This window comes from Salvelinus fontinalis, chromosome 30 (genome assembly GCF_029448725.1).
Source record: "Salvelinus fontinalis isolate EN_2023a chromosome 30, ASM2944872v1, whole genome shotgun sequence".
NCBI classification, from domain to species: Eukaryota; Metazoa; Chordata; class Actinopteri; order Salmoniformes; family Salmonidae; genus Salvelinus; species Salvelinus fontinalis.
This window is the reverse complement of record NC_074694.1, coordinates 27,679,065-27,702,216: the sequence shown is the minus strand read 5'-3', so window position 1 is coordinate 27,702,216 and position 23,152 is coordinate 27,679,065. Positions and strand designations below refer to the sequence as shown.

Here is a 23,152-nt window from a genome sequence, read left to right as displayed (position 1 = left end):
ATGGTCTGCAATATAATGATCGACGTTTATGCTGCCCAATCAGATTGACATACTGGATTTTTCTGCCAATGAAATTGCTTGATGGGCGGGGCATACTGTATCTTTTCCATGAAGTGAATCGTACAAATTGTTTGTTGTCGATCAAGATGGAGTTCCTTTTGGGAAATCCATACAGTACTCCGGTGGGACATTGTATTGGTAAGTTGTTTTAATTTTTTTAAACAAACTGTGATTGAAAGGAATCTGTAGATAATCGTGTTTCACATTTTTGAATCGTTATGACATTTGATTCTTACTTAGCTAAGTTCATTGGCTATCGACCCATACGCGAAGCTAACCAGTTGACTAGCATTCATTTTGGTTATTTCCAAGCTGGTTACCTTGGCAAGAAATATGTTGTTAACTAGTTATATATTCATCAATGTAAGCATAAGCAATAGTTCGTGGTAATCTTGCTAGGTCGTGGTGGGCATATTCCGTTTGTTGCACTTTATTCATTTACACTCGCTACTTAAGTTAATCTAGCTAACGTTAACTAGCGTTACTGTCTGTATCTGGTCGCGATAACTGTTTGTATGTGGCTGGCTAGCTATTCGAATGAACCATGTGGAATATCATGTATTTGACAGCTGGACCACTGCTAAATTAGCTAGTTAGTTCTCGAGAACCCAAGGCACAGCGGCATAGCAAGCCTACCCAGTACATGACTGGGTAACTAACTTAAGTAAATTAGCTAGCTAAATTAGTATAGCGTTGCTGTGACTGAGCTAATTAGCTAGCAAAAAATTAGCATGTGTGATCATTGCAATCATGAAAAGGATATTGTTTTCAAATTACAATTTTCTCCTGCTCTGACGAGGGGGAATTTAATGTTCTGTCTTTAGAGAGAGCCACTGATGGCTCCCTTCAGAGTGAGGACTGGGCCCTCAATATGGAAATATGTGACATCATCAATGAAACCGAGGATGGGTGAGTAGAAAAGTGCATTCTAACTAGGCTAATGAATTATGTGCATTAAAAAACACACTTTAGACCTATTCTGGAGCTTTGTGACATGGACTTGATAATTTGTCCCTAGTGACTTAACTACATGTGAATATGGCCACACTTTCTCTGTGAAGGTCTCTCGCTCTGCCTTGCCTCTTATCAGAAGCAATAAAGGATTTGATCCAAGTGCTGGCCTACTATCTAGGGCTTGGATAGCTATCTGGTCCATTAAACTTGTTTGTAAAAGTGTTGAAGTCCATTTTCTGTTTGATAAGTGGGTGGTAAATTAGGGAAGGTGGATTTACCCCTACTCCCAGTTTATCTCATAATATGACATCAGTTTGTTAAAGCCCTCTGTATCAGGAATTCAAGGGAAGGCCACACCTACCATTGTTAATGATGTATCTGCATTAGTGTAGCCTAGGCCATTTTTAGGAAAGCATTGCCTGTTAAATAAATCCTTTAAAGTATTAATAACATTATTTCAGTCAAAATGGGTAAATGATGCTTGGTGGTGCAGTTACTACGCAGTAGTAGATGGTATGTTGTAGTCATCATGTGTGTTTGTCTTCTCCCAATCTCACCCTGTTCTCTGCTCTTTGCTGTGTGTTGATGCTGCAGGCCCAAGGATGCCATCAGGGCAATGAAGAAGAGGCTGAACGGGAACAAGAACTACAGGGAGGTGATGCTGGCACTCACCGTCCTGGAGACATGTGTGAAGAACTGCGGGCATCGTTTTCATGCTCTCGTCACCAGCAGAGACTTCATAGATGGCGTGCTTGTAAAAATCATCTCCCCCAAAAACAACCCTCCCACTATCGTACAAGACAAAGTGCTTGCCTTGATCCAGGTAAGGGATCACACACTTATGGGTGAGAGTTTATGCATGACATGTTTTTATTTATTTGTGACAACTTTGGTGATAAAGCTAGTAGAAGAAGCTTTTATTGATAAACCACATTTTTTAAAAGTATTCTGACATAGTTGTGTTAGGAGATGATGATAGTTTGTCCTTGAGCAAATAGATGGAAGTGCTTTCAGAGTATATTGTACTGCTCTGTATGAGCTAGTTGAGGAAAGGTGTTGGTTGCCTGTGGCTGCAGCCCTGGGGGATCCAGTGTTCTTCAGGCAGGGCCTCAGGTGTTGTGCTACCTGCAGCCAGGTGTTACCATGGGGATCTTAGGTAACCCTGGCCGATTGCCTCCGGTGACCTCTAGTTTCCCACTAAGATGGCGGCTGTTGATGGAACTTTAATGGTTTTCACCAGACCACATGCAAGTGTTATTACAAACGCGGCACTGTTTTCTCACAAGGATGAATGTGTAATGATACACCCAAGATGCTCACATGCTTCTTTGCTCAGCCAACAAGAGCTTTTGTGGTAGTGTAAATGTCATTTGTGACACCCTTGACCTAAATACTTTGACCAGTTAATTCTCTACACATGTATGAAGGGCTAAATGGAAATGTTTCTTCTAGAAAAATGAAAAGCATATGCATAATCATGGTATCAATTGAAAAGTAATAGTTAGGAGATTCTGGAAAAATGATTAGACCAAAGGTGAGGACAACAGTTCACCTGACACAAGACTGAATCCAAACTGTCGATTTTTATTTAGCATTTTACATTACTGTACTTTTCGCATCATTTGTTGACATCGAAATCTGAAAATACTCTGGATACATTCAGTAACATAAGAATATTCCAGAAAAATTATGTATAGGTGCAACATAAGACAACTAAATGACAAGGGTCTGAGCGAGCGGACTAACTGGTGTCTCCAATTGGTCACACACCTCACCTCAATTGTGCACAGTTCCTAAGTCATTTAAATGCACTTATGACTCAAAAAAAGTCTTCAACTATAATGTGCCCCCCCCCCCCAAGCTGTGCACTTCAGGAAATAGAGCAAGCGCACTTGTAGTTTTGTTTGGAACACAACTCTGCATCCCTGCCATCACACAATTGTTGTTTATGCAATCCAAAAAACGGTCCATTGTAAATCTGGGTCAGGTGGGCAGCATTTGAAAGCTTGTTCTATTGCTAACATGACTAGATAAGTTATACAATATTACGGTGTTAGGCTTTCACAATGCAATTCAGGAAACAGATCATTATTTTACTGCGCATTGCAATGAGGTGCGTGTACTGTGGCAAATTTTCTTCACAATAGACAAGACTAATTCTGTTCAGAACAACCCAGGGTGACGCCATATCTTGTAACTACATCAAACATAGTGATCATAAATGTTGACACTATTTAACATGAGTTTTATAATATGGAAATGTGGAGTGCACATTTGGACTCATGGGTGTTTTGCTTGCTTTTATGACATCAAAGCAGTATTTAGTATAATCCTCAGTGTCTCTTTCAAAATACATAGTCTTCAACCCGTATATGGGTACGAGTGTAAAGGGCTACCTGAATAAAGCACTGACAGACATGACAAGGTTAGGATAACGTTTGTCTTTCTCATTCAACCCGTCTCCCAGGCGTGGGCTGACGCGTTCAGGAGTAGTCCAGACCTGACGGGTGTGGTCCATATCTATGAGGAGCTGAAGAGGAAAGGCATTGAGTTCCCTATGTCTGACCTGGAGACCCTATCTCCAATCCACACTCCTCAACGAGTAGGACTGTCACATCCATTTGCATGCATTTCCTTACTCTATATTGAGTATGAGAATCCAGCTGCTATTTTGTTGTAATGTTTATTTTTTTTCTTCATTTAAAGCTGTCGACTGGCTCTGATGTGAACCAAGCCACACTGAAAGCCACCGCCCCTCCCCCAGCCCAGCCTATCCCCCACCAGCAGCCTCCTCCCCATGCTGTCTCCACCCCACCCTTTGCAGCATCTGTCCCTCCCATCTATTCCGCCCCTCAGGTCCCCAGCCTCGGCGCCTCTGGGTCTATCAACCCCTCACCTGACCAGGTACTGAGTCAGTGAATAGCCATTACAGTTGCAAGATCTGTTCCCTAACCAGATTTGGGAAAAGGCGTTTAAAATCTTCTGGATAGCTTGCATTCTAAGGTTCAAGGAGATGGATCTGAGAGGAGTTGGCATTTTATTCCCTCTGCTGTCCAGATCTGCCGGCTGCGCAGTGAGCTGGACATCGTGCGTGGCAACACCAAGGTGATGTCAGAGATGCTGACAGAGATGGTTCCTGGACAGGAGGACCCCTCGGACCACGAGCTCCTGCAGGTTAGATGCCAGCCCCCTTTCTCTGACTGTATGACGTCAGCTTCGACTCTGGTATTGTTAGTTTATTTATAGGGTCTGGTTTCTTGACAAACAGAAAAGATGATTGACAGAAAAGGGTATTCCCAGACCACTAGAGAGAGCGCTTTCAATGTTTGTACAGGTAGTTTCCTTTTTCTGCAGTTGGTACACCATGAAAGCACTAATGCCATCAGATCCTTTCAGATCTCTGACAACCCCGGGTCTAGCCCTTTATACAGCTAATGTCAGACTGGGTAACGCTGCTGTGTGTAAACCTGTGCGTGATGTTTGTAGGAGCTGAACCGGACATGCCGGGCCATGCAGCAGAGGATAGTGGAGCTCATCTCCTGTGTGTCTAACGAGGAGGTCACAGAGGAGCTACTGCACGTCAACGACGACCTCAACAACATCTTCCTACGCTACGACAGGTAGGCTAGCTCACACACACACACACACACTAACATCTCTCATCACGGAGCGATGGCTAACATTTGTCTAAAATAACACCTTTCTCCTATGAGCGGCATGGAGGACTTCATGTAACAGTTGTTATGAACAAGCGTGGACCAGTTATTTTGATACGTTAATTTCATTTCTCTCAGGTACGAGAGGTTCCGGTCAGGCAGAGCATCTCAGGGTATCAACAATGGGGTGAGTTAGCAGTGACGGCCATAGGCAGTAACCCTCCCCCCCCCCACACACACACACAAACAAGGACATCACTTCCTTATTTGTACATGGTTGGCGCATGCAAATGCATAATGTTATTCCTATCTCTGCTTGATACTTTGTCTTCCATAGCGTGCCTGTTTCTTACAAATGTTTTGCCATTCTAATGTCATTGAGTCTGACTAAAAGACCGACTGTTCTGTGTAGAGATGTAGGCTACGGCATGTTACATGTTAGATCATCTGTTGCTGTCCGTACCATTAATATCATGCCCACGCTGACCGTGGCGTGTTGCCCAGGCATGTTAATGGTATTTTTTTTCTTATGGCTAGCTAAGACAGGCAAGTATGAAAGTCACCCCAATAATTAGTATGTCGCATGTATTTGGACACCAAGTGACACTGTTAAAACATCAATGAATGACATTGACCCTGTATATCCCATCTGCTCCAAATGGCATGTTTTAACTGCACAGCCCTCTCAGTAACTGACCCAGAGATGGTCTAAAGCTAGGAGTATGATGAAGTTGTCGCTAGACATTGATCTAAGATCAGTTTTGATTTTTCCTCCTTGTATGGTTAAAGTTGTGATTCAGGGAGGTTAAGCTGATCGTAGATCAGGGGGGCAACATCTACTTACTGGCTAAAGATGCCCCCAACCCCAACCCCTACCCCACAACCACCCATCTTTCTCAAGGTTCTGTTACACAGCCAAAAGAAAAAAAACAACACCCAGTGCAAAGTTCATTGCTGTGGTAACTAGGCGCTGCGCACGAATTAATGACAAATCATAGAAGCACACAACAGCTCATTTTTCGCCACAATCAAATCTTATTGCATTTCTCTTACTAACTGTTTCTGGCTGAGTACCTACCCGCTTAACCAGAACTCCCACAAACTACAACTGTTCCTCATTCATGGGCATATTCATGCTTTTCTCCAGCTAACCTAGGATTTTCCCTGACCTCTCACATTCGTATGTGCTTTATTTGCCTGAGACTTTCTTTTCTAGCGAAACATTTTGTTGTTGGTCAAATTGATGAACAAAACTAATGCCAGGTGTCGGGCCCTTTTTGTGTAATCCCTCTCCCCTTCGCGACTAGTTTGTTGTAGTGACTATAATGGGAAATGTAATTGGCAGTCGGTTTGGAGTGGGCTCCTAAAAGTGGTCTTTCATACTCTTAAAAGTGTCCAAGCACACTAAAACAGTCATGAAGAGGGCACGACAAAACCTATTCCCCCTCGAGACTGAAAAGATTTGTCATGGGTCCTCAGATCCTCAAAAGGTTCTACACGTGCACCATCGAGAGCATCCTGACTGGTTGCATCACTGCCTGGTATGGCAACTGCTCGGCCCCCAACCACAAGGCTCTACAGAGGGTAGTGTGAACGGCCCAGTACATCACTGGGGTAAAGCTTCCTGCCATCCAGGACTTCTATACCAGGCGGTGTCAGAGGAAGGCCCTAAAAATTGTCATACTCCAGCCACCCTAGTCAGACTGTTTTCTCTGCTACCGCACGGAGCGCCAAGTCTAGGTCCAAGAGGCTTCTAAACATATTCTACCCCCAAGCCGTAAGACTCCTGAACATCTAGTCAAATGGCTACGCAGACTATTTGCAGTGCCCCCCCCTCTTTACACAAACGCTACTCTGTCATCTATGCATAGTCACTTTAATATCTCTACCTACATGTACATACTACCTCAAATAACCGGTGCCTCCTTACATTGAATCTGTATCAGTACCCCCCTGTATATAGCCTCGCTATTGTTATTTTACTTACTTTTGTTACTTTTATCTCTTATTCTTATCTGTATTTTTTTTGAAACTGCATTGTTGGTTAGGGGCTCGTAAGTAAGCATTTCACTGTAAGGTCTACCTACACCTGTTGTATTTGGCACATGTGACTAATAAAATTTGATTATGATTTGACTCCCTCACGTGCGCTCACACTCATTCTCATATCCCTGGTTTGCAGGTCCTCAGTGAGGCTACAGAGGACAACCTGATAGATCTGGGCCCTGGCTCTCCTGCAGTCGTCAGCAATATGGTCACCGCCACTCCTCCGTCCAGCCTGCCCCCTTTCTACACCACCCCTGCTGCACGGCCTTCCTCACCTGCCTCCCTGGCCTCTCGGCTAGCCGGCCTTGGTATGTTCCCTGGACTCTGTTACTGTACATCCGCCCTATCCAAGTCTATTTAGTAAAAGACAAATCCACTGTAAGAGTGCTGATTAATTTGTTCTCTTTGAACTGTTTACCAGGTCCTTCAGCAATATAACATGTTCTTAACACATGCAATTCACATTTGATTATGTCTGAACAATATAACTGATGTCCTTTTGTTGTGCCTCAGATGTGGGTGACAGTGTGAGCAGCACTCTGAGCTCTCTGCCCAGCTGTAAGCCTCAGGACGACTTTGACATGTTCGCCCAGACCAGGACCGGAGCTCTGCCTCTGACCACCGAGACACTCGTGACGTAAGAACGCTTCACACTTGGTATCCCGTTCAGAGATTAGCCCTTACCTCCTAGGCTTGTAATGGACAGAGCATACACAATTCTACATGACTGATATGTTCTACACAATACATCTCTATCTGAATGTTGTGTTCGTGTGGTCATTAAACACTAACTCTCTCCTGGCAGAGCTCCTCTAGAGGACCGTAATGCTGTATGTGGGATTGGGCTGCCTCTTCTGGAAGTCAGGCGGCAGCCTGCAGGAGGGGTGAGTACTCTGGCTGACCAACCTTTTAGAAGTGCACTACTTTAAAAAAAGATATAATAATATTTAACTAGGCAAGTCAGTTAAGAACAAATTCTTATTTACAATGACGGCCTAGGAACAGTGAGCTTAACTGCCTTGTTCAGGAGCTGAATGACAGATTTTGACCTTGTCAGCTCGGGGGTTCGATGTAGCAACCTTTCGGTTATTGGCCCAACGCTCTAACCACTAGGCTACCTGCCGCCCCTAACATCACTAAGGATGACGTTTAACTTTTACATTCAATGTGCTGTTACACTGTCAAAGGCTCTCCCCGACGTAAAAAAATATATAATCTTAGTCGACCAATCGATTGGTGGAACTATTTAAATGTGCATTTTTTCCATACATAGACGCACCCTATGTGTTTTAAGAAAACAAACTATATGCACTGAGCTTCTCTGATGCTTTAAGCGCACTGTTGAAATAATTAAGACACAAAAGAGGGAGCCAGAGATCAAGAACCTGTTCCCGACCCAATTCAACGGCGCACTGAAGATTATCTTTCAGAACCACGGAGAGCAACCGCTAGCCAATGCTGTAGAGAAAGTTCACTGAAGATTCAGTTCAGCACCTTGGAGGGCCACTGCATCGGCCGCGCTCCACACCCACAACAGCACTCCTAATGAGCCAGTTCCACACACCTGTGGCAGAGGAGTGGGGAACTGTGTGCTACACAGACATTTTTGCCATGTCAGGAAAAAGCTGCCGGACGAGAGTACCATTTGATGTTGATTATTGTTCCATTCCCCTTTCCTTAGAACTTTAGAAGGGGACATGCCCCCCTAATGTTAGAAGCAAGTCAATTATTTATTAACTCAGTTGGGGGCTCAACTTACTTTTGAGAGGTGGAGTAGTAGAATACACAGTGCAATTTTGAAATGTGGTTGTGCATCAGTAGTTTTTCCTCTGTCAGTCACTCAATTAGCCCATGTGAGCTACATTTATAATATTTTTTTTATAGGTAAAATTGTCTAGCCAGCTACCTAAACTTACTACTAATCATGGTTGAATTACCAAGGTGGCTAGGGCCCCCAGAAGGCTAGGGCCGGCTCTGACTCCAGGTGTGTGTATGGACGTCTACACAAACCAGAGCTACTTCAGCCTCTCGTGATGAGTTCAGATTTTTGTGAAATTGTTACTTTTATCTCTTATTCTTATCTGTATTTTTTTGAAACGGCATTGTTGGTTAGGGGCTCGTAAGTAAGAATTTCACTGTAAGGTCTGCCTACCCCCCCCCCCCCCCCTTCCCATGTTACCCATCCATGGTCTAGACCATGGGTGTCAAACTCTGGGCCCGCGGGGTAATTATATTTGGCCCGCGAGACAATACCAAATTACTACTAGAGCTGGCCCGCCGGTATTATACAGCGCATTCACCGCTAATACTACGAATCCCATAATGCTCTGCTGTTGTTTTCACGCGCCAATCAGGACAGGACCCAGAAACGCCCTCTCCTCTGTGACAGTAGTCATAGCAACATAGACGCTACAACTGTTAGCGCGCTATCCCTTCCCAAAATAGGTGAAAAGAAAGGCAGAAAACAGGAGCTTTCTGGACAAGTGGGAGGCAGAATATCTGTTTACATATGTAAAAGACAAACCTGTTTGTCTTGTTTGTGGAGTCAACGTGGCTGTAAGGAGTACAACATTAGACGACACTATGAAACGAAACACCATGACAAATACAAGGACCTGGACATGACTCAAAGGAGCCAGAAAGTAGAGGAGATGAAAAAAAAAGTTTGGTTTCACAACAGAATATGTTCAAAAAAGCCACATCACAAAGTGAGGCTGCTGTAAAGGCTAGTTATATAGTGGCAGCAGAGATCGCAAAATCAGCCCGGCCCTTTAATGAGGGAGAGTTCGTGAAAAAGTGCATGATGAATCTCTACCGCCGTGTTCCCATGCGCACAGTTTGCTGAAAAACTGTGTTCTCGCCGCTGAGTTTAGCCGGCGATTTGCCGTCTTCGATGTCCAGAAATGTAGGTTTGAACTGCTTAGTAATCCCTTCGCAGTTGATGTGGAAAATGCACCAACCAACATCCAAATGGAGCTGATTGAACTCCAGTGCAACGACACGCTGAAGTCAAAGTATGATGCTGTGGGCGCCGCACAGTTTCCACGGTTCATCCCTGACAAAATGCCTCAGCTCCGCACCCAAACTGCTCAGATGCTCTCCATGTTCGGCAGCACTTATCTATGCGAGCAACTTTTCTCCTCGATGAAGATGACCAAAACAACTCACAGGAGACGTCTGACTGATGAACACCTTCGCTCGATACTGAGGATTTCTTCAGCTCAGAGCCTGAGCCCAGAAATTGATGAACTAGCATCCAAGAAGAGATGCCAGGTATCTGGCTTGGGCACATCAGATTAGATCAGTGTGCAATAATTAACGTTTTCTTTGTGCACTTTTTCTTGCTACAAGGCATGGGCTTGAATGGTTGATTTATTATCATTTTATTTGTAAAATTATTAGCCAGAGGAAAAAGTTTATTTTGGTATTTAAATCAGAAGGCTGCAAATAGAAAAGAGGCATACGATTTTTATTTAAATTTTATTTATTTAATAAATTAATGGCATTGTGTTTTCATTTGAAATTCGATTTTGCATGTCTCCACTATTAAATTATATATTGTATGGTAATAAGCGATGCTTGTTCCATATTAAATGTTAAAGCAAAACTTGTTTGGGTCCATATTAAAAGGTTCAATGTTGGCCCGCGACTTTGTTCAGGTTTTACATTTTGGCCCACTGGGTATTTGAGTTTGACACCCCTGGTCTAGACTCTAGAGCAGGGGTGTCAAACTCATTCCACGGAGGGCCTTGTGTCTGCAGGTTTTTGGTCTTTCCTTTCAATAAAGCCCTAGACAACCAGGTGTGGGGAGTTCCTAACTAATTAGTGATGTTAATTCATCAATCAAGTACAAGGGTGGAGCGAAAACCCGCAGACACTCGGCCCTCCGTGGAATGAGTTTGACACCTGTGCTCTAGAGGGTGTACTTCATGTGTTCATATCATGCAGGAGAGAGGCAGCCATATATTCTGTTATAATTTTGTAGAGTGAAGCTTGAACTTTTGTTTGACCTTTCATGCATATATGTAAATCAGTTTAACTGTGCACTTTGCTGGTTACTAAGTTGGAAATATGTTTTAGTTTCAAACCATACAGTATGTAGAGCAGCAGTGGTAACAACCTGACATGGGAAGTGAGAAATACTAGGAAATTACTCATACAGTAGCAGAGGGAGTACAAAATGGTTGTTAATATACACATTAATTGAATATATAATGTCACATTGATGTACAGTATGAATGGCCCTAAAACGGATTGGACTGTACCATACATAATAGATGCAACTCTGCAAGGCCCCTCTAAAGCCTTGTAAATTTGCCAATTTTAAGTTAATATTTGTCCATTTCTCAAGTCACTAGAAATTAGCATTTCATTTGTCAGTCTGCCTGGACCTCTGATTATACACCACAGGGGCCTTGTTTTACCACAAGCAGGTAACAACTTTCTAATGGTACTTAACAATCTGAATTATACCTACAGTAGCCTAGCTTAAAAAAAGCTAAGCTTATCACTGGCTGTCTCTCAGATATGATATTGCAAAATGGAGATATCCGATTAAGAACATAACAAATTTAACAATTTTAAATTGTGCTTAATTAAAATAACGAAAAGCAGCAGTTACAGCCAGTGGGCCTAGTATTCAATCAACAGAGTTGAACATTAAACAGTAAATGTTTAATTATGAATAAAATGCATGAATAACAAAAGAGCAAGTTGTAGCCCCAAATGGTATAAACATAAGCTTAAACTAATGCTGAACACATAAACATATAAAATGGCTTGTATAGGCCTAGGCTACAAAAATAAGCATAGGCTATTCCAAACATTTAGCATAATAGCTTCATCTTCTCCATCTGTCAACTGTATCGGACTAGCCTACTTACTCACATAGACCTGGGCTGCCGCTTAGCCTACTTCCCCAATCTTTTCAAGTTATGCGACAGGAACACCAGCTTGTCAACATTTTCGGGCAGAAGGCAGCTCCTCGTTTTATTGAATATAAACCCTGCCTTGGAAAATATCCGCTCTGATGGAGTGGAGGTCGCCGGAATCGAGAGGAGGTATTTCGCTGCTCTGGCCAGCTTCGGATACCTGTCCTCATTTTTCCCCCACCAAGCTAGTGGTCCAGCGTCGACTTTTGTTCTATCTTGGAGATAATACTTAACTTCTTTTTTGCTATCCCCCTGAAACTCTTTCTCTCCCTCATCTCCACACATTAGCATATCAATCTCCCGCTCCTTGTCCGTTTTTTTTCTTTTTGGTGCGGGTACCTCTTTATCCGTGGGTGTAGAGCTGTCTCTGTCTCCCTCAGCGCTCAACCGGTCGGCCAGCTGGGACACGTTGATGTAGGCTACGTCCCGTTTTGCATCGTCAAGGAATGAAAGCAGCTTGAAGCGGGGGTCTACGACTGCTGCTTGGACGTATATACTACTCTCAAATAGTCGGTCTTTGAGCTGCCATCTTTTGTCAGATTCCTCCACCAGCCTTGTTTTAAGACTCTTAGTGGTGGGGCTGTCGTCCTCCACTGGTGCCAAGTGGCGGCGTTTGAGGTTGGCTAGCATGGGTATGGTTGCAGATAAGGATGCATTTTCCTCCTCGGACTGCAGCTCAGTCAGGGTGACAATGGGCTTCAGCACATTTGAAATGTCCTCTGCCATGTTCCATTGCGCTGGGGTGAGATCAAGGTTGCGTTCATTTTTCCCAGTGTAGTTGGGGTCGGAGAGCACTGCTGTTACAGGCCATCTCTGTTCTATCAGACGCGCTAACATGGTCTGAGAAGAATTCCACCGCATGGAAACGTCTTGGATCAGGACATGTTCAACCACCTTTTGTTCTTTTTGTTTCTCCTTTAGTCCCTTTCTGGCTTTTGTTCGCTTCTTAAAATGAGCCACAAGGTGTCTGGCTGCAACCACAGTGCGACAGATGGGGTCTTGATTGAGAGTGGCGTTGATGCACCGCTGTAGGGTGTGTCCAGCACATCTGATTCCTTTAACGCCTGCCCATTTCCCCTCCCGCCCCAGTATATCTGCACACAAAACCATATTTGCGGCGTTGTCGTGTACCACAGCGACCCTTTTACATCCTGGGATTTCGTATTTGTCGGCCACTTCTCCGAGTCTCTGCGCAATGGTGGCGGCGGTGTGATTCTCCTCCATTTGCTTTGTCTCCAGCACAAGACACTGCAGTCCCCAGGCCTCCGTAATGAAATGGGCAGTTACGGTCATGTAAGACTCCATTCTCAGTGAGGTCCACATGTCGGTTGTAAAACTTACTGCCTGGCTGTTTTTTATAGACTCCAAAACCTTCTCTTTTGTGATCTCATATTTCGCTGTCAGAGCATGCATAACAGTCTCTCTCTTAGGAACAGTGTAACCAGGCTCCAAGATTTTCATCATATCCTTAAATCCCACGCCCTCTATCAGGTTAACAGGTCTCATGTCCAAGGCAATGAAGTCCACGATACCATCGGTTATCTCGCTCTTTCTTTTTTCTGAGATTGGGGAATTCTGCTCCAAGGTGGTTTGGGTTAAACCTGAGCTAGCAGTGGAGGCGCTCGTGCTGTACTGGGGATGCGCCTATAAATACACGAAGTTTAAAATTTAAGTAGTCCTACATTTGAATGAGTTATGTATACCATTGTTATTACATTATTTGGAGATGTTCACATGCATATAAACCCTGTCACTGTTTTAGCATGCAACTAGAAAAACAAAGTAGGCTAACTTACTGTTTTCAAGTGATATGTCATATTCGTTGTCGAACTATGGTAAGCAAACCGCTGTTTGCAGAGTTTGCATTCCACTTTTTTGGCGTCATCCATTACAACAATGAAATGCTGCCATACTGCAGACCTTTTCGACATGTCTTAATTTGACCCAATAAGATTATGAAGTAGCTACGTTATGTACTGGTAGGGTTTACACCGCTTCCGAATTCGCCAGACGAAGTTCCGCCCCCATTCATCTTCAACGGGAGCACGCGGAGCGATGCACATGGGATTGTGGGAAGGTGAGGGGCGCAAACCCTGCTAGTGGTGCGATAGAAAGTTCAGCTCTACTTTATGCAAATTGCACGCGGCCACTGCTGATGTTAACCAATCAGGTGAGGAGCAGATGTTTGCTTCAAAATATTCCTTTTATGGAACAGTTCCACCTGTCATTTAGTTCCAGACCAGCACAACCAAAACAGATGGAGGAACGTAAATCATTGCCATGTCGGGTTTTCCAATTCTATATGATTTTGCTTTGCTAGAATAGAGAGACAAAGTCACAAGGTCAATGGCATGGAGGAGGATTGCAGAGATTGTTGGTGCTGTTAATGGTGGGTGAAGAGAGATTTGCACATCACTGTTTGCTTGTGCTGCTAGCTAGCTATGAAAATCAAGCAACCTAGACCTCAAAACTGTGATCAAAGCCACCAATTGTGAAATGTGTCCACCAAAGGATAGAAATCACCAGTAACACAAATTATAACAGTGTATAATTTACAAAGCTTGCATTTCTCATGTAATATGCTACTAATTGGGTTATGGTATCTTAACATTATGATTCTCATTATCTTATGGCTCTTTCATTGTCTAATGACATTGACAATTATAGCTTACTACCTGTCAAATAAATAGGCCTACATGAATGGGTAATTTGGTTAAAGGAAATTGTAGCTTTGCAAATCTCTTGACCCACCTTTGTAAGAAAGCATTTCACTGTAATGTCTACACCTGTTGTATTCGATGCATGTGACAAATTTAAATTTGATCAACATCATCTGCAATCCTCCATGCAATTGATATTCTGATTTTTGTCTCTGTTCTAAAATCATTCTCGGCAAGTAAACGAGGTAGAATTACAAATCTCCCCACGCAACATTTTTTATTTTTTGACATTTTTTAATTAGTCTAAAAATAGCCAGCTTTAAAAAAAAAAATATGTACTGTACCTAGAATGCAAGGGTTGTAGTTGCACTAAACAATTGTCATAAAAATCATCATGTAGGAAATCTTGCTTATGCTTAGCCTCATGCATTATCGATCTCATCAATATGGAAACTGAGTTTAGCTGTTCTCTGCTTCAGATGTACAATGACAATGGGCACATTGATTGCACATACCCATTAGGCTAGTTATGTCATAATACTGTAGGCCTATGGCTGCATTGGTGATATACCATTATGATAAGCTGCACAATGGGTTCACATGGCTGATATCCTGAGACGGGGACAATCAAATAAAAACTCCCTCACTTTGGAGAGCTCACAGCTGGATACAAAGGTAATGTTAATTTGAGAAACAACACAGACAAATTAGAGAGAATTGTTTTTGCAGAATTGTGATCTGTGATGAATGAAAATTAACACTAGTTCATCTTGAATAATATTTTAAGTTAACAATTCAAACAAGTTTAAACACATCACTTAAATGAATCAAAATGTACAAGCTAACTTGTTTGTAAATTTTAGACATCTTAGTAAGTAGGCTATTACGAAAGCATAATTACTTGGTGAACAAAAAAGTCCATACGCAAGGAGGCCAACCTTGCTCCACTCCCTGATCTACTGGGTGAGTAGACTTCTATTCCAGCCCAGCAATAATACACATTATCAACTCCTTAGGTTTGTTAAGTTAAATCAGGTGTGTTAGCGCTGGGCTGGAATAGAAGCCTGCATACCTCTAGGAGAAGGATTGGCCTGCTGAAGCTGTAGTATGTTTTGTATTGTTGTATATAAAATTTTGCCAACATAAGTACACAATGGCATACAAGGATGTGCAAGCAGTATCTTGGGACATTCATTGTAGATATGTGATAGAGTAGTGGCCTGAGGGAACACACCTAATGTGTTGTGTTAGGTGTAATTTTTTATTGTATATAACTGCCTTAATGTTGCTGGACCCCAGGAAGAGTAGTTGCGACCTTAACAAATACATCTTCATCTGCAGACAGGTCTTCACAGCTCTCAAATAAACAGGTTTATTGTATTTTATTACAATTAAGGCCTGGATATTATCTCTCTGTCTTAGTTTTTCTCTCTAGGGCTTAAAACTGGAGAATATTTTCATAAAGCAGGTTGTGGGAAGACATTATCTAGCTAGTACACCTATTCCCTTTGACAGCTGGAGCAGAAAATAAATTCACCATCTTCAATTGCTGTTGTCTACAAATGCATTTGGAACATGTAGGCCTATTTATCATTGTAAATTAGACTCATCAAGATAACAAGCTACAATGAACAAAAATATAAACGCAACATGAAACAATTTAAAAGATTTTACTGAGTTATATGAACCATAAGGTAATCGGTAATTTTAAATAAGTCATGGATTTCACATGACTGGGAATAAAAAGATGCATCTGTTGGTCACAGATACCTTTATAAAAAAAGGTGTGGATTAGAAAACCAGTCAGTATCTGGTGTGACCATTTGCCTCATGCAGTGTGACATGTCTCCTTCGCATAGAGTTGATCAGGCTGTTAATGTTGTCCCACTCTTCTTCAATGGCTGTGCAAAGTTTCTGGATATTGGCGGGAACTGGAACACGCTGTTGATCCAGAGCTTCCCAAACATGTCTGAATATGCAGACCATGGAAGAACTGGGACATTTTCAGCTTCCAGGAATTGTGTACAGATCTTTACTACATTGTGCCCTGCGTTATCATGCTGAAACGTGGTGATGGCAGTGGATGAATGGCACGATAATGGGCCTCAGCATCTCGTCACAGTATCTCAAATGTATTTATAAAGCCCTTCTTACATCAGCTGATGTCACAAAGTGCTGTACAGAAACCCAGCCTAAAACACCAAACAGGAAGCAATGCAGGTGTAGAAGCACGGTGACTAGGAAAAACTCCCTAGAAAGGCCAGAACCTAGGAAGAAACCTAGAGAGGAACCAGGCTATGAGGGGTGGCCATTCCCCTTCTGGCTGTGCCGGGTGGAGATTATAACAGAACGTAGCCAAGATGTTCATAGATGACCAGCATGGTTTCTGACAGTTTGTGCAGAAATCCTTCGGGTTTACAAGTCCACAGTTTCATCAGCTGTGTGGGTCACTGGTCTCAGGGTTGCTGGTCTCAGATGATCCCGCAGGTGAAGAAGCCTGATGTGGAGGTCCTGTACTGGCGTGGTTACACATGGTCTGCATTTGTGAGGCTGGTTGGATGCACTGCCAAATTCTCTAAAACGACGTTGGAGGCGGCTTATGGTAAACATGAACATTAAATTCTCTTGCAACAGCTCTGGTGGACATTCCTGCAGTCAGCATGTCGATTGCACGCTCCCTCGAGCTATATCTGGGCATTGTGTTGTGACAACTACATATTTTAGAGTGGCCTTTTATTGTCCCCAGCACAAGGTGCACCTGTCTAATGATCATGCTGTATAATCAGCTTCTTGAGCTGATGTGTTTTTATATTTTTGTTCAGTGTAATATGAAGCTAACTAGTTAATGATATTTCACTTAGCTATAGTATGGAAAGTTGGTTAGCTAACAAGTAGCTCATTAGCCTTACACATAGTGACCTGCTGTAGCTAACCAGCTAGCTAATAACACACCAGTTTACTTTTTTTTTTTTTTTTTTCAAAATGTGTTTACTTACTTGAATAGGTTCACGCCCACAAATCAGCCAATCTTTTGGAGCGAAGAGTTGTCAAGCAGAGGCACCGCTTCTGGTCTAAACGAACCGTAGGCTACAATTAGGATAATTTGTGTGTGCCTTCTGCAAAGAAATCAGGGGGATACACAGTTAAATGAAAGGGGATCTATGGCAAATGTTTAGTAATAAACCAAACTATTCGGAAAATACATTTGTAATACAATCTTATTTTTATTAGTGTTGCATCATTTCAGTAGCACATACAGTATGTCTTAGTGATGGATTGTGCCATCACAATGGATTAGTCCACTCACTGAGACGGGCGTGAATCACAGGTTTCTCATGTGCCCTAAAAAAAAGAAATCAATTTGCGACCGATCAACAACAAAATCTCTGTTAGCCAACAAACAGCCTATAGACCAAACAATCGACCAGTCGACTAAATGGGGTCAGCCCTATGGGCAATACATTATTTTCCACAGTGCTTGGCTGTGGTGTGTGTGCGCTGTTGGCCTCCTCTATAACCAATCTTCCAAAGCTTACACTAACTCAGACTAGTCTCATCTAGTGCACGTCCATCCCACACCCACAGAGTTTCATACAGCCTTCAAGATGTTGCCTCTTCATATTCACTGTCACTGCATGGCATTGCAAAGCCTTCACATGGCTCTCTGTTTCATGTGTGCCATTGGTACTTCTTCATGTCATCGATCAATGGCAGAGGTCTTTGTATCATTTTATCAAATGCAATCGTTTGTTAGCATTTTTATTCGTTGTTTGAGTTTCTAGTATTCCTTTTTGCATTATATTTCAATTTATATTTAAGTTGATTTTCTTTTTGTGTTTTCTCTGCCATTTGTTTCATTTTCTTTTGGATGTTTTTTTTTTTTTTGCACTGTTTGTCCATGATGTTGCCCTGTAGATTCCTGTTGGCCAATCCTCTGTCATGGATGACATAGAGGAGTGGCTGTGTACTGACTTGGTGAGACCATCATGATTTTATTCTGCCTTTTCTTTTCTCTTCTCCTTTATTCCTGTTGCATCCCTCAATTTTTGGACGGCTTGTTCTTCCGAAATGTAATTGTAACACATTCCACTTTCTTTGTCCTTCAACACATTTCCTCATCCTTGACCAATCACGTGTCTGATCCATTGTAGCTTCCTGTGTAGTCTTCAATACTAACGGTGTGTCTTGGCATGAACAAATGACTTCAGTATTGAAGGGTTCCTGTCCTCTTTGGTGCATAGTTGTTTTTTCTTAATTTGATGTAAGAATGTGGTAATACTTTGTATTTATTGAACTTCTCTAACGTAAATGGATTTGTGGTGAGGGTGGTTGTGTAAGTTCGGATTGTCCTTAAAATAGTTTCCATACTTTGGTCAGTGAGGGACAAATGTGTAACTTTGTTTCACTTCCTCAACAGCAAGGAGAGGAGGGAGAAGAGGGGGTGACCAGTGAAGGTAGGAAACATGATTCACCTCTAGCTAGCATGTGTAATATGCTTACATCTTCTCCTCTGATCCCTCTCTTCCTCCACTTCTAGAGTTCGACAAGTTTCTGGAAGAGCGGGCAAAGGCAGCAGAGACGGTGCCCAGCCTCCCCTCGCCCCCTAGTGGTGACCCTGGTGCAACTACAGGCACACTCAAGAAGAAGGCTGAAAGACCAGATGACGCCCTGTTCGCTTAGTACAGTGGTTTTCAAACCTCTCCTCGGGGACTCCCAGATGTTTCACAATTTAGTTGTAGCCCTGAACTAGCTCAGTTGATTCACCTAATCAAGGGCTTGATAGTTAGTTGACAAGTTGAATCAGGTGTGTTAGCTCTTGAGTAGTTCAAATGCATGGAACGACTGTGGGGCCCAGAGGAGAGGTTTGAAAACCCCTCGCTTAGTAGACCTTTTAACCTTAACTTCTGACCTGGCTAGAGACCTCAGTCGCTAGCCAGGTCACCCCAGACTTTTATCTGTGACAAGCACACACACTTTCTCATCCTCCCCCTCTGGATCTCTCTACCTTCAAAACTTAACGCTCTACTACCCATTGGTTTACTACACTACAAAGGGAACCCTCGATTTTGATATCCCCCCTCTTTCAGAAAGAAACCAGCTTAATTTGGGAGAAGACAGCCACGTTATTCCATAATCAACATTCCTTATCTAATAGTTGATGGTTTGGAACAGTCTCCAGCCTCTGAAGAACTGTGGAGTATCAACAACGGCCGTCTTTATAAACCAGCAGCTCACTCTGTCCCGGGGCTGGTCTTCTTCTGAAGGGTAATATGAGACACATCCAACCTACAGTACCACCCATATTCTGCTCCGTTATGGCAGCAAGAAACCATCCCTTTCCCCTAATCTACTGCATGCATTATTACATCATCCATCCTTCAATCCCTTGAAGGGTCGTCAAAGGGAATTCAAGGAAAACTAGGTACAATTATTGTTAACCTTTTTTATTGTAGGTCAGATGGGGGGCAGGTAGCTGGATCATTGTGTGTTTTTACTATGCGTTTAATTCCTAGTCGATATTTTCTATTGTCTCGTTTCATCAATTTGACTTCATGGTTTTGAGTGTGGCTTTGTTGTATAACTGTAAAATAATGACATTTAGAATCGCTGTGTGTATATTCAATCAAGCAGAATAAGGGAAAGAAATGGTGGATGACGGGAGATCTGTTATGAGGGCATTGGAGCATGTTACAGTATGTCTACCTGGATATAACATTTTACAGCCTTTACCCAAAAAGGTTATCAACAGGAAAGGGAAGTGGAAATGTGATTTGTCCACTACAAAATTACACTACAGGGCTTTCAAGGGATGAAGTATTTCTAGGGAGTGATGCTCTCATCTTATCTATGCCGTTAGAGATTGATTTATTTTACCAGCTTAGAATTCTAGAATGTTATCTGGAATGTTATTTTGGAGAGATATATACAATTTCTGATTTATTTTCAGATGATGAATTTACATTTTATGTTTTTTAAAGTGAGACAACTAAATAATTAACATCACTTAAAAGAAAATGCACTGTTATGTTAAATGAGGTGTTATGGTTATCTTAACAAATATGTAGTACCATTTACCTGACAATGATTTTCTGTTTATCCATATGCTGAAGGACCAGTACAGGTACAGTGCTGCTGGGAAAGCATAGTCTAGATGTAGTCATGTGACCTAAGCATGATTGCATCACATCCATAGTGAATGCACTACCGTATCATACTGTAAGATTCAGTCAGACGTATACTGTATCAGTCAGTCTGAGAAAGATAACCGTTTCTTGTTAAAGCCCTGTTTTAGTAGTCTTCACTACAAACTGAACAGACTGAACATTGTATGTCTGGTATTGAATAATAACAATTTATGGACCAATGTTTTACAAAGTGGATGTGAAAAAAATGAACCTATAGAAGGGATGGTTCTGAATATCTTGAAGGAAATATAGGGAAGGGGATCTGTTTGGTCTCTGCTTGGAGTGTCAAAGGTTGTTCATTTTATTGCTTAATCACCTGAACTCTTATGTACCATGTCCTGTTCTTGTCTCTCGTTGGCTTGCTAGCTGTTCTGGCACATCACTCCGATGCTAGCCAGTTAGCTCAGTGGGCTAATCCGCTGATCAAAACGGTGACAGTGCTGAAAAGAGAGGCTGAGTGAGAGACTCTCACCATTTAGAATGACATTCATGTTTTCAGAAACGGTAACACTACTTACTAGTATGGGCAAGAACATTGAGTATTGCAAACCGAGATCTTTATTCTCTTTCTTGATGATAATACACGTGCTGTTTCATACAATGTAACACTTGACAGTCACTCATGACCTTATTCTACCCTTATTTTATTGTTAAAATATCTAGTTGAGCGGGTTGGTATATTTAACATATCTGTAATCAATGAAAAATGTTGCAAAATATTGACAAGTGTAGGAGTAATTTATTTAGGATTTTCTTCTGATCTCTGTTTTGAAATTGTTTTATTGTACAAAAGCAGAATGACTATGGGAGAGATTGGGGTTTTTCATGTTAATTGTGTGTTAAATGTTTTGTTGCTGTTTTTTGGAGTTTGATAATTTCTTATGCTGATTCAATGTCAAAAATTATGTAAATGTATTCAGATGAATTTCACTCTACAGTAACTTTTAATGTCACTATTTATGACAAGTGTCCACTCTGTGATTGGTTTGTTTAACTGTAAGCAAAGAACCCTATTGAGTTAAATTTTTTCCAAGGTTTGATGAACAAGCAGTACATTGATAAACATAGGTGTCAGAAAAATGACCTCGCTTCTGAAAGACACTTTGATAGAAGTGTTGACATTGCACATTATTAAAAGGTTTTCCCATCTCTCTGAATGGAAATACTTTAAGTGTGTGTGTACAAGGGTTGCCCTACTCTGAGACAGTAGCCCTGTACATTTGATGTATTGGAGTAAAAATATATTGCTGTTTGTGCAATCCAATATGCTTAATATAAAATGTATAGCTTGATATTGGTCTGGCTTGCTCAGTGGAACTATGGTTCTATACATGATCTTGTATAATTAAGGCAAATCTAAATATTAGCTTTGCCAGGTGGTCACCTCAAAGCCTGCTCTTAGAAAGAATATGTGTGTATGGTTAAACATAAAGGGACTTTTATGTTTGTGTGTGCAGGCTGTTTCCTGAGTTTATCTAGCTCTATATTGTTTGACTCATGCATGTGTTGAACTCCAATAAAAAAACTATAGTAGTATGTGATATGCTCCAACTTTGTCATTTTTTTTTTTTTTTTTTTCATACTATAGTTTTATGTTGATTTCAAGTCTGTCACCTCGTCTGATACATTTGTGTGCAGTTTTGGCGGTGTATGATTTAAATCAAAGTACATTACTGTGCAGTTCTGTGGAGCAGAAGGAATCCTTCCCATGGCTTCTGCCTCAGATGACAGTACACTAGTCTAAGTTGGCCTATAGTTACCCCTGACCATTCATCTTGCTGTGGAACCACTGTATCCCCTCTAATCCTCACCCCTTGGCCATTTTCTTTCTCAGCCCCATTCCTTCCTTGGGGGGGCAGGCCCTAACTGACAGTCGTCTAGGGGCTCTCCCATTGGTCGTTTAGGATCGCCTCATCCTAGAACATGGCTGGCTCTTCACATTCTGCTCCACTCTGCCTGCTGTATTTGCCCGGTCAAAAACAGGGGTGTGCTATATTGTACAACTCATGTTTTACACATGCTTGCTGACTTCATGTGTCCACAAGTTCTATTCTGTTCCATAACCGTGTGGATTTCACTTTAGAAGGTACATTTTAATATTATTTGCATTGTATGAATCTATATCATGTTGCGATGGATGGATGTTGTTCTTGTGGCAATGTGCATGTCTTTTGCAGAGTGCGTTAATTCAGTGAATAGCCAGTCTAATATGAAATATCTCAATCTTGTAAAATAATCCTTATTTTAAGGCTACGCTATGCAGTGTAATTTTGGAAATGTGTATGATTTGAATGATCCACCAAAATACTTTCATTATAATTTCTAGAGGAATCAAAACCTTTATGAATTCTTAACCTAAGAACATGTGATAATGCCACAAGAGATTGAGTACTTAAGTATTGTCCAGTAATATGATAGTGATAACAGGACATCTGAGAGAGGAGAGCTGCCTCTGTACTCTCACTGATTGAAATAGATACAGAGATTTCTTAATTCAATTATTAAAACCAAGGAGCTCTTGATTAAAGGATGTGTGTAGAGGGAGCAGTCTGAGCACAGCATAGGCCTACTTACACCAACAACATGAATGAAAAACAAGTGGGTCTACAGTCAGCCAGCCTCTATCAACCTCAATGGTCTCTTACCCATCCCCTTTTCAA

At 41.9% G+C, this 23,152-nt stretch overlaps 2 protein-coding genes across 4 annotated transcripts; one reads left to right on the top strand and one right to left on the bottom strand.

Moving 5' to 3' along the window:
• Positions 1–105: 105 nt before the first annotated feature.
• tom1l2 (target of myb1 like 2 membrane trafficking protein) lies at positions 106–22,033 on the top strand. 3 transcript variants are annotated; one of them, XM_055890251.1, is made up of 14 exons: positions 106–198; positions 885–969; positions 1,609–1,837; positions 3,482–3,616; positions 3,721–3,918; positions 4,072–4,188; positions 4,501–4,634; positions 4,809–4,857; positions 6,853–7,024; positions 7,230–7,353; positions 7,522–7,600; positions 18,223–18,282; positions 18,725–18,761; positions 18,845–22,033. In XM_055890251.1, the coding sequence occupies exons 1-14, from the start codon at positions 147–149 to the stop codon at positions 18,985–18,987; spliced, it is 1,614 nt and encodes a 537-aa protein (XP_055746226.1). In that variant the 5' UTR covers positions 106–146; the 3' UTR covers positions 18,988–22,033. The 3 variants fall into 3 exon arrangements, with proteins under 3 accessions (XP_055746226.1, XP_055746227.1, XP_055746229.1); XM_055890254.1 differs by having other exon boundaries at positions 123–198; positions 860–969; XM_055890252.1 differs by lacking the exon at positions 18,223–18,282.
• On the bottom strand, positions 11,369–13,739 carry LOC129828928 (E3 SUMO-protein ligase ZBED1-like). Its single transcript, XM_055890250.1, has 2 exons — positions 13,444–13,739; positions 11,369–13,291 (listed from the first exon to the last, which is right to left on the bottom strand). Exons 1-2 carry the CDS (start codon positions 13,576–13,578, stop codon positions 11,627–11,629), a joined length of 1,800 nt encoding a protein of 599 aa, XP_055746225.1. The 5' UTR covers positions 13,579–13,739; the 3' UTR covers positions 11,369–11,626.
• Positions 22,034–23,152: the final 1,119 nt, after the last annotated feature.